Source organism: Polypterus senegalus, chromosome 1 (assembly GCF_016835505.1).
Source record: "Polypterus senegalus isolate Bchr_013 chromosome 1, ASM1683550v1, whole genome shotgun sequence".
Classification (NCBI taxonomy): domain Eukaryota; kingdom Metazoa; phylum Chordata; class Cladistia; order Polypteriformes; family Polypteridae; genus Polypterus; species Polypterus senegalus.
Genome location: NC_053154.1, coordinates 80,047,877 through 80,060,378, shown reverse-complemented (window position 1 = coordinate 80,060,378; position 12,502 = coordinate 80,047,877). Strand labels below are relative to the sequence as shown.

Sequence of the window (12,502 nt, the reverse complement as noted above, 5' to 3'; positions counted from 1 at the left end):
TATTAAACACATCTCTCTCTTTGTAGTATTTGCACAGTTTCCCTGTATCTATGTGTTTTTTTTTTCTAAATTTATGCTGCTAGGAGGGCCTTTAACCCCATGACCCTGAGTTGGATTTAGCTCTTTTGATAATGCATAGGTGGAAATTTTCCAAAAATTAACATTTACTTTGCTTGAAGATCTTTCTGAAACAGAGAATAATTTGAGACCAATCCGACCTGTTAACTCAAGGCGATAGTTTTTTCTTCTTTATTGAACTTTCATAGCATATCTGGCTTTTAAAAGTTGTATTTTTGATTTTGTTTAGGTGCCCATTTGAATCCTGCAGTCTCTCTTGCTTTTTGTTTACTTGGTCGCTTCCAATGGAGCAAGCTTCCTTTCTACGTGCTATCTCAGATTATTGGTGCATACCTGGGAGCTGCCACTGTGTTTGCACAGTATTATGGTGAGAATTGTATTATTATTGATTTCTAAGTAATGTATAAGAAAATATTTCCTAGTGTATGTGCAAGGAACAAACATATTGAAATGTGTTCTTTAAAAATGACAGTTCTATGGAATCATCTAAATGCCTGTGCCTATAATAGAAGTAGTAAGACAAAGAAATATGGCGGTAAAAAAGAATGCATTTTTCTTTGCATGCCAATTTAAAACATATTTACGTCATATTTACTCTATATATAAGTGAGCTTCAGGCACTATGCAGCATGTGAGATATTTTTATAATGGCAGGAAAAATCTTTATTTTAAAAACATACTAAATAGGTATGACCATATTTTAAAGAACTTATCTGCTAATCCGAACGGTTCTTTACATACTTTGTTTTGAGCACCTGGTCAGACATCCCATTTTTAAGAAATCTAACCCCTTTGTACAGGTCAACAAACATTATTATTTGAAATTTATTTTTGTTAGTTGGAAAAGCTTTTGCGTTTAGGTGGAAAGTCTCCAACATCCATTCATCTCATGCCCAGTCATATATCACATGCTAAAATGTGATATGCTTTTATTGCTAGCTTTTATATTATATGTACAGTATGTTAAGTTCAGCATATATATGTGTGCAAAGTAGTGAGGGTCACAGAAAATAATGTGTGTTCTTCTCCTCTGGCTATGGCTAGAAAACTGATGTATCTCAATATTCTGTTACTTAGACGCTATCATGAGTTATGGTGGTGGCAATCTGACTGTCACCGGCCCTACAGCAACAGCCTATATCTTTGCAACATACCCTGCAGCATACCTGACAACAGCAAATGGATTTGTAGACCAGGTGAGTTACACCCACTGTCTGAAGACTCATCCTTCTATCTGTAACACTGACTGTACTTTTTCCATTTCATGAGAACAGGAATCCAAAGTTTCCACTGACGTTTTTTTCGGTTTATGTCATGAACCCAAGCAAGGGTGACACCCCAGCCTATCTTAGGTATCTGCCAATTAATCTAACATTCATGTCCTTGGGATGTGTTAGAGAAACCCATATACACTTAGAGGGAATGTATCAACTTCACATGCAGTGACCTGGCAATTATTTGAACCCAGTTTTTTGGAACTGTGAGGCAGAAGTTTCAACAAATGAACCACCACGGTGCTCTCATGATATAACATGCCTCCATTTTCTAACTATCTTATCTAGTCAAGGGATGCCAGGGCCAGACTCTATGCTGGCAGCAACAAACACGTGGCAGGAACTAAGCCTGTACAGTGTGTCAGCCCTTTGCAATAGTCATTCACACGCACACTCACACTTACACTAATGGAGCCCATTAATTGATGGAGCCCATTAATTGCAACCAATTATCCTCATACCTGAATGTGAGATGTGTGAAGATAACTGCAGAACATGAAAGTAACCTATGCAGACATACAGGTGCCAGTCATAAAATTAGAATATCATGACAAAGTTGATATATTTCAGTAATTCCATTCAAAAAGTGAAACCTATATATTAGATTCATTCATTACACACAGGCTAATGTATTTCAAATGTTTATTTCTTTTAATTTTGATGATTATAACTGACAACTAATGAAAGTCCCAAATTCAGTATCTCGGAAAATTAGAATATTGTGAAAAGGTTCAATATTGAAGACACCTGGTGCCACACTCTAATCAGCTAATTAACTCAAAACACCTGCAAAAGCCTTTAAATGGTCTCTCAGTCTAGTTCTGTAGGCTACACAATCATGGGGAAGACTGCTGACTTGACAGTTGTCCAAAAGACAACCATTGACACCTTGCACAAGGAGGGCAAGACACAAAAGGTCATTGCTAAAGAGGCTGGCTGTTCACAGAGCTCTGTGTCCAAGCACATTAATAGAGAGGCGAAGGAAGGACAAGATGTGGTAGAAAAAGTGTACAAGCAATAGGGATAACCGCACCCTGGAGAGGATTGTGAAACAAAACCCATTCAAAACTGTGGGGAAGATTCACAAAGAGTGGACTGCAGCTGGAGTCAGTGCTTCAAGAACCACCACGCACAAACGTATGTAAGACATGGGTATCAGCTGTCGCATTCCTTGTGTCAAGCCACTCTTGAACAAGAGACAGCGTCAGAAGCATCTCGCCTGGTCTAAAGACAAAAAGGACTGGACTGCTGCTGAGTGGTCCAAAGTTATGTTCTCTGATGAAAGTAAATTTTGCATTTCCTTTGGAAATCAAGGTCCCAGAGTCTGGAGGAAGAGAGGAGAGGCACAGAATCCACGTTGCTTGAGGTCCAGTGTAAAGTTTCCACAGTCAGTGATGGTTTGGGGTGCCATGTCATCTGCTGGTGTTGGTCCATTGTGTTTTCTGAGGTCCAAGGTCAACACAGCCGTCTACCAGGAAGTTTTAGAGCACTTCATGCTTCCTGCTGCTGACAAACTTTATGGAGATGCAGATTTCATTTTCCAACAGGACCTGGCACCTGTACAAAGTGCCAAAACTACCAGTACCTGGTTTAAGGACCATGGTATCCCTGTTCTTGATTGGCCAACAAACTCGCCTGACCTTAACCCCATAGAAAATCTATAGAGTATTGTGAAGAGGAAGATGCAATACGCCAGACCCAACAATTCAGAAGAACTGAAGGCTCATAACACCTGAGCAGTGCCACAGACTGATCGACTCCATGCCACGCCGCATTGCTGCAGTAATCCAGGCCAAAAGAGCCCCAACTAAATATTGAGTGCTGTACATGTTCATACTTTTCATGTTCATACCTTTCAGTTGGCCAACATTTCTAAAAATCCTTTTTTTGCATTGGTCTTAATTGATATTCTAATTTTCTGAGATACTGAATTTGGGACTTTCATTAGTTGTCAGTTATAATCATCAAAATTAAAAGAAATAAACATTTGAAATACATCAGTCTGTGTGTAATGAATGAATCTAATATACAAGTTTCACTTTTTGAATGGAATTACTAAAATAAATCAACTTTGTCATGATATTCTAATTTTATGACCGGCACCTGTATGCAGATACAGGGAGAACACCATGGGGAATATCAGGAGGATAGTCACTTTAATGTAGTGCTTAATGTCTCAAAATTCATAGCATTCTGTTTTATTCCTTTGAAAAATAAATATTCCTGTTCATGTGCTTTGTAACAGGGTTCAGCATTCTCAGTACAGTAAAATCTAGGATAACTGTACATTTTGCATGATTGCTGATTTTTTTGTAGAAACACTGTCATATTCACTATGAAAGCACCATTTTGTGATAAAATACTATTGGTCTTATTATGATTTTTTTTTCTAGGTGGTTGGCACTGCTGCTCTGCTTCTCTGTCTTATGGCTCTTGTTGACACTCGTAATTCACCTGCTCCAAAGGGACTGGAACCTGCATTAGTGGGAATGATTGTTCTCGTAATTGGAATTGCAATGGGATCCAATTGTGGTTATGCTATCAATCCAGCCCGTGACCTGGGACCACGGCTGTTCACATATACAGCTGGCTGGGGTTTGGATGTTTTCACGTAAGTATGAGAAGTAAATGATATTTTTGAAATTTGCTCCCTTGTGACTTCGGAACATTGTGCAGTTCTGATAATAACAGTGAAATTAAACAGCCTGCTATGATCCTTGCAAATTTATCACTTATTTACACAATGTACTGAATGCAACCTACTATAGCAGCCTACTACTATAGCAGGTGCAGGCATCTATGATCCTGGACATCCACAGGGGTGTAGGTTTTCATTCTAATGGTTTCTTAATTAGATGATTTCTCTTATATTTAAAAAAATGTGCCCTTTACTAAAAAGCATTGATCCTACCATATCATAACAAGGGTTGCTTATTAGAGAAAATAAAATATAAGGGAATAATAAAAACAAGGAGCAAAACAAAGTATAAATGACCAGTATAAAGTATAAATGGGAAAACAACAAAAAATGGTGCCGCTTGTGTCTTCTAATAGACATACTAAGCCCTCAAACTGAACTGATCTCTAATATTTAGGTGGCATTAAAATTGTTTGTGTTTTTCACACCAAAGACTGGAATTACTTCCAAGGTTAGAGTAGCATTCCACTTGCTCCAGACACACCACCTCTCATCTTTCACCAGTAGCCCTTGGTACACTGGCAAACCTAATAAGAACTTTGAAGAAAACGGGCCATTCAGCTCAGTAAAGCTCACCAATAATATTCTCCAGAATCAAGTCTGAAGATCTCTACTGTAAGATCCTACTCTCTGACACATCACTTGGTGATGTATTTGATGTGTCTGATTGTTTGTGTGAACGTTTCTAACATTTGAGCAAAATTTGCCCTTAACCAGTTTTTATTTGTTTCTCCATGTTCTTGATAATTTATTTTAAAGTAACAGCAGAGCTCTACTGTACTAATTCCCTTCATAATTTTAAACACTTCAATTATGTCATCTCAGTGCCAAAATCAGCCTACTCACCCTTTTCTGGACTTTTTCTAGTGATACTATCTCTGATTTGTAATACTCAGTATTCCTGATGTTACCTGTAATGCATAATCTGTTACTTTATGCAAGAGTTCAGCTGGGTCAATTAGTAAGTATGTCTGCTACCTATGTATCAATCAGATACTACAAATATTCTGTATACTAGCTTACAACTGTTTGGTGTACATTATTCATGCTTCATCTTCCATCATGCCTCACTGTATGTATTAATGCAGAGCAGGCTCTGTATGAGTGAATGCATTATGTCAGTGTGGAAAAACTTGACTGCTGCTGCAAATCAGCAAAACTTGTGACAGTCAGTCAGTAGTCAAATGTAATCACACCACAAAATAAATTCTGTGAGATGCACTAGATTTCCAAAATAATACCTTCACTACTTCACAGCTCAAAATAAGCATTTAATTGTGAATGATTCCACTTTATTTTATACTTTCATTTATTTAATGCGATGCACAAATTATGGCAAACTATGTTGTTTGCTTTGTACACAGCCATTTTTTATCTCAGTATTATCATTTTCACGATTTCATTTTCTGTACTTCTGTAGTATGAATATTTTTGTTGTTGGTTTTGCAAAAAAGCTTATGCAGATTTCATTTATTTAGACATTATTGCAATGGAAGAAAACTTAGACAAGGTTTTCACTCAGAATATAGTTTATCAGGAAGTATAATTAAAAGCCACTTAGATAAATGTGCTGCCAGCATCTTCAAAATAGGAAGCCGAGGGGCAGCATATAGATGGAGGTGCACATACTGTAGATAATTCTTTGGAATTCGATGATGGCTCTGCCATATATGACCCTAGAATCACCATGCATTATGCGTGTTATGACCTTAGCTAGTATTGTTTTAGCATAAACATTTCTGACTTTAACTTTTCACATTGTGCAATATACTGCAACATCCTATTAGCCTAAAGATCTTGCCCTGCTGTGGTTTCTGCCATATTTTGAGGGACAGCACATTCTGTCACATCCTATTCTATTGAATGTTTAAGTCACACAGGAAAATGTTGGGATGTCTGCCCTATATTATTCTGGGAAATTGTAGTTGCCCACCTTCGATGTACAAGAATTTTACTGTACTCAGTACATTAGAACAATTGTGACAGGCCAGGTCAGGGTAGGTCAGGTTGGGGAACATGCACTGTTACAGCGCTTTGTCGCACGATGAAAACAACACTCGATGAAACAACTTGGGATCCAGGTTGGCAACCCCCACGGCAGACACATGGTCCAGTCACACCCTCTGGAAATGACTATCTGTCACAACCAGGTGTTACTTGACCTGGTCCAGCCGCCTGTGTCCTCAACAATAAGGATCCTGTGAGCCCGGCCACACTCATGGAATTACGCCACATGGCTGTAGTGCCGTTAACTGATGCTCCCTTACAATGCAGGTAATGTGCCTTTAGAGTCACCAGGACTCTAAAAGACTTGGGCCTTCATCCTTTTGCAAAGATATCGGGAGTGGCACACACCCCTTTCCAGCGACCTCATGATCTCCCATGCTCTCTCAATCAGTCCACTAATTTCATAGGAAGAATCACCAGAGACATGAATGTCAATGCCAAGGTAAGTAAACATCTCAAAGAAGTCGACACTCCCTCCACAGACAGACACACAAGTAGTCATTAAAGGCCTCAATGTGACAAGAATGGGCAAATCATTTCAACCAGCACATCCACCTTATTCACTTAGATTCTCAAAAATAATATCAAGTCGAGATTAGGACAATATTACCACTATTACTACTACTACAACTACAACTACTGCTAGTACTACAACTGCCCACCTGCATTGCACCACTTATACTGTACATTGGCATGGCAACACAATGTTTTAATTGCCAGCATGTATCTAACCTGAGTGCCTTCCCTTCTGACAGAGGCTCCTGGTACTATATATTTACATTTAACCTACAATTTAATGAGTCATTTTATATCTTGAGTAACATTTAGGGGACATTCACGTATAGATAGATTTTTAAAAAGGAGTTCCATTTTTATGGGAAAAGTAAAGTCTTTAGTTTCCCTTTCAGTCCTGCTGCTATAGTCTCTTCCAACTAGACCACTCCTTCACTTACATCCTATAAACGGTCTCTATATTCTTCCTTTTACTGGTATAATTGCCCTCTGGGATACCTATGTCAGTGTTACTAGGCAGAGTTTTATTGTGGATGGCTCCATGAGATTAACTATGCCTTCCTTCCTATTTCCTAAACTTACAGTCAGAAATGCAACACTACTGCAGCAAGCCTTCATGCTGTAAAAGAATGTGGTGATGGCCTCTCAATAGGACTTTAAGCCTTAAGGTTGACGGTTGAAGTCCTGTCCCAGAGTAAGCCACTTAACCGGAGTTCCAACTGTAAACAAACAGATGTAAACAGATGTTCTGAGGATTTGTAATTATAAAGTGTCCGAGTGGTGGGTTACTATGGTAGGACTCAAGGTTCCTCTGCATACCTTGGCTGCTTTTAGTCACTAATGTGTGCATTCATTCTGGTTACACTAACAGATAAAAAAGGAAAGCTCTGTATGACATCAGAAGGCATAAGTAGCTGAGGTGTCTAAATGCTGCATGATGTAATGCAGAGTTATGTTTACTGCATCTTTAACTGACCTATTGACATGTTAACTGCTCTGGGTGAAGAAGAGAATTTGTGGCGGATGCGAGATGCTGAAGAATCAGACATTCAAATGTCTTTATTACAGTATTACAGAGGTCATTTCCACTGGCCTGTATTCATTTAAACAAGAATATTTTGCTTCTTCTAGTCATTATCTTTGCCTTTATTACATTTAATTGTATTTCTCAACAGGGCAGGAAATTATTGGTGTTGGGTGCCTCTGGTTGCTCCTTTGGTTGGTGCAATTTTGGGATGTATCATTTATCTGCTCTTCATTGAAATTCACCATTCAAGAGAAGAGGATGAAAAACAGACAAACGAGAGGGGCAAAACTGAATATGACATTGATCTGGATGAATGGAAGCCCAACAAAAGGAATCTAACAACACTTACAGCATCTGACAAAGTACACATCATCAACAACTCCTTTCAGGAAGGACAGTCAGAAAACTCTGATTGGAAGAACTCATCTTGTAATGAAGAATGTATTGTCAATAGGTTTTAAAAGAGACCCAGAAAAAGACTATAATTGGAATTGATTGAGGTAGACTCATGAATAAAGTAAAATGCAGGAGGGAAAATGAACTCTACTACGATAGTCACGTATAAATGAAAAAGTATAGGATAAGTAATTTCCATCCTTGTCATAAGGTCACTTTGTACAGTCTTCAGTTGCAGATGATAATATATGGAACAGCTTCTGTTTTAGTGCTGTGGACGATAAGGGACAGTCGTGAGCAGTCCCTAAACTGAAACAAAAATAAATGAAAAAAAGGATGATTATTAGAAAACTAGTAATAAACAAAAGGCTACAGAGTATTGGGTACAGATGGGTACAAAATAACCTCAACACAAAACCATAAACTTTAGAGATCCTCTAGGGATACTTAAGGTTAGTCTCATGTTGTTGAGTAGTTTGGCTGCTCATTTGCCTACCTGTAAGTAACATTTGGATTCCAGTCTCTCCCTTCTCTCTTTCTCCTCTCAATTACCTGTCTTCCTCTCACCAATTCACCATTTGCCAGACCTTTACTACCAACCGTACATCAAGTAGTAGACTGTAGAAGAGGCTTTTAAGATATCTCCAGTCACCATTTACAAAATCTTGTTTACATTAACATTTTGTGTCAGAAATGTCTTCTGCAATACCTCACCCCATACTCTTAGATCTCTATCTAGCAGTTACAGGTGTCCTTACAGTTCTGAGTTCTTGCTCCGATTTGAAGGGACAAGTTGTCACCAGGTCACCTCTGAACCATAAGACGTAGCAGAAGGCCACATATATTGTAAAGGGCTTCTCCTTGCTGTTTCTAGGTGACTGTGGGATTTGTTTTAAACGAACAACGCTCGCGTTGCCCTGTTTCTATCTCTGTGCCCCCTGAGCTGACATTTGCAGGGCATCTCCCCAATTAACATAGACGAGACCCCCTCCTTGCCTTCTGCTGACTGCGATGTATATTTTTCCTGGTACCCCTTTACCATGCTCTGAAGACTCTTGCAACATACAGGAGGCATACATGAATCAGTTTTATTTACAATATTGAAATCTTTAATTGTGCACAATTATTTTTTTTTCAGATTTTTTTTATATAAAAGAGGAATGTGCTCTTTTTACAAGTGCAGCTACTACAATCACCTTTCCCTCCTACAGAATACATATTAAGAGAAATATAGCACAAAAGAAGATATATTTTCACTTGTTTTTAAATGCAGATATCACTCCTATATACATATATAAATATACTTTATACTTTGAACAGTAAAATTGTCTCACATTTCTTCATTTGAATCTACAAAAATTGTATGTTCACCTTTGGCAGAACTGGGAGGATTTTTCTAGGCATAGGCTGGATGTGATATCTTTGGTCTGCCCATTTCTGGTGGTTTAGCTTTAATTAGGTCATCACATCTCATGACAATTCTTTGTTCCACATGCAGTCACTCACATTATTCTTGTGATAAATGTGATATGTGAATTAGGCTTTGTTCTTATCGATTCAGCACATTCTTTGACCATTCATGTATGGCTGCCAAAATTGTACATGTTTCAACCTTGTTTTAACCACTCCTTTTACAAATTTAATTTTGTTGCAGTTTGCTCCTGCTTGTGGTCTCAGTTAAGTCTTACATGCTGAACTACAATTTTTTTTTAAATGCAGATATGTAAGCTAAGCAGAAGAGTATTAAAAAGCAACTAGACACACAGATTAGTGTCACTTTAAACTCAAGTTGTTTTCTATAAGACACTATGAACAGAAATTTCTAACTTGCCACTTCTGTCTTTACTCACATAGAAAATGCATACAGTTTAAAATTTTAACTGTGTAGAATGCTGCAGTTCACCAAACGCTGCAATATCTCAAATCCAAAATCTAGTGAACAGTACAATTAAACTCATTTGAAGAAATAAATTTAATAAGAGCTTAAGAAGCCAACTAAGGTTTCTTATATTTAATGAAAGCAAGTCCCATTGCCAATTTATAAGCTTTCAATTAGTGTAACGTTAACATAACCATTAAGTCTCTTTAGTCTTAAATGAAAATGTACATTTATACTGTGGACATTTCTACTCTTTGTAGTGCAGTATATTTCAACATACCTGCTGTACGTCTCTGATTTTGTCATATCTCAGTACTCAGTTTTCTACTAAAAATAGTGCACTTACTTTAGAAGGTGCCTTTTTCCTACATACATTATCCATATTTTTGCTCTGTGTTCATTATCTTATCATTCCAATACAGAATAACACTGAGTTAGACATGCTTAATTCTTGTATACTATTTGCACATTAACCACGCTACTAACAGATCATAGTGAGACTGGCATCTGCTCAGCAGTTACTCTGGTGGTTAGACAGCCATTAATGAGTGTGAACACTTTGTAACTGGAAGCACTAAAGACAGAAATATGAATGCAATGTGATTATGCAACAGAAGATGAGACTCCTTTTAGAAAGGCAATAATTCAGTGTTTAAATCAATATGACTGAATTATTATCCTAAACATGCAATTGCTAATAAAAAAAATAAACTTACAATTACTATTTCGGGACAGCACAACCTTCAAATGTATTCTGTGATTCAAATCTGCTAGTATCCACATTTCGAATTCTGCTGAGCATGCACTTCTCTTTTGTGTCTAATTCTACAAATATAATCTAAAATGACTGACAAGCTAATCAGTTAATTTTAATAAGCTATGCTTAATGTTGCTATTTAATGTAATGTCTGGAATTTTAGATAAAAAGTGATGTATGACTGAAGCTTTTTGTTCTTGAAGGCAGATTTAAATGGGTAATTGCATTTTTCATACATTGGAACACTCTGTTTATTTTAGATGTTTTATAGGCTCCAGGCCCCAGAAGGCAATGTTTGGAAACATAAAACACTCAGTAAGTCCATTACAATATATGCTAACAACATAAAAGTGTGCCTCCCATGTAGGACTCTTTCTTATGCAAAGATGTAGGTCTTACTGTTCCTAGACTGCTTTGGTTTTGTCGCAGGTAAACATAGCTTTTAAGAGTATAGCAAGCCAAATTATCATTTAGAGATGTTTTTAAAACATTAAAATTTCTAAATGATAATTTGGCATGCCATATGAGAGAGGCATTTCCTTCATATGAACACACTTCAAGCCTACCATGTATTGTTGGTCACAAGAGTACAATCCTTCTCACACACATTTAAGATTCGGACATCTCCAGGTAAAAAGATTTGATCTAACTCCACAAAACTGCCAAGTACAAATATTGGTTAAATTATACATTAGAGGTATTCAACTCCAGTCTTCTTGGGCTGCAGTTACTCAAGTTATTCATTTATCAGATCCCAGTTCTGCATATGTGAATGTGAAATCTCATAAGCAAGCAATCATTGATGCTTAATAACATTAAAAGACTGTTTACCAAGCTGTGTACAATAATGTGAGGTGTAAAGGCTAAACATTCTAAAAGTTAAGAAGAAGTGTAGGCAACTCAACATCATGATGGCAAAGCTCATTTATTTATACGAGAACAGCAGATATATTGAAGTTGAAGGAAATCTTGTCAAACAATAACATTTGAAAAGTCAGCATACCTGAGAATGCCCAAGGTAATCACCTTACTGGTCTTCTGTATTGAACTTGAAAGGTATATGTCTATAGCTGGGCCAAGATGCACATAACGTCATGAGGGTACACTATATAGTTGGATGTGAGTGCTCAGGTGACACGGTCTGGGATCCCTAAAGGTAAACAATACCATTCCACGCCATAAGGGATTGCAGTTGCTAATGTTTTAATCAACATTTCTCCGCAGCCTGGAAGAACACCAGAAAGCCAGCTGTTGTCACTTTCCCCTGTCTTGGGATGTCCCATCTCTTCTGGGGCTCTCGGGACATAAACTGGCAGACGATAGGAAGTGGCCTTCATTTATTGACCTAAGACAGAAGGAGCTGGACCTCCTAATCAGGACACAATTTCATCCCCCAATATATTATTTACCTTTATTATAAGAAGTATTTGATAAGGTTTTTGTTCAAACAACAAAATTAGTTTAAACACAGAAAGTAAAGGATTATGGTGTGAGAAACTTTTTCAGAATTAGGTTGTGTTAAAATTGGTTTCCTTCTGAGATCAGTGTGTTGGTTGCTGCTCTTTTTAAATTATAGCAATGATCTTAATAAGAATAACAATGATAAGCTATCTAAGTTTGCAGATGATACTAAACTAGATGGAATTCCAGATATTCAAAAATCAGCTGAATCATTACACAATTTTTACACGCTTTAATTCCATACTTGGGGAAAATTGTGAAAAATGAAATTTCACATGAGTACATGTAAGGTATTACATATCGAGGTAAAAATGTTACATTTGAATGCACAATAGAAGGTCTGAAACCTAAAGGTGTGATTTATGAGAAGGACCTGGGAGTCAAAGGGGACGCTAAACTATGGGCATCCAAG

General features: G+C 37.4%; 1 protein-coding gene across 2 annotated transcripts in view; it reads left to right on the top strand.

Annotated features, from left to right (window-relative positions):
• The window catches only part of LOC120527886 (aquaporin-3-like), a 38,535-nt gene that overhangs the window by 19,834 nt on the left and 6,199 nt on the right, over window positions 1-12,502 (top strand). Inside the window, exons 3-6 of one of the 2 annotated variants that reach the window (XM_039751813.1) lie at window positions 308-445; window positions 1,156-1,274; window positions 3,746-3,963; window positions 7,746-8,071. In XM_039751813.1, coding sequence (XP_039607747.1) covers window positions 308-445; window positions 1,156-1,274; window positions 3,746-3,963; window positions 7,746-8,058 — 788 coding nt within the window. In that variant the 3' untranslated portion in view covers window positions 8,059-8,071. Of the gene's footprint in view, window positions 1-307; window positions 446-1,155; window positions 1,275-3,745; window positions 3,964-7,745; window positions 8,072-12,502 lie in introns of those variants that run through there. The other variant, XM_039751822.1, reaches the window with a different exon arrangement.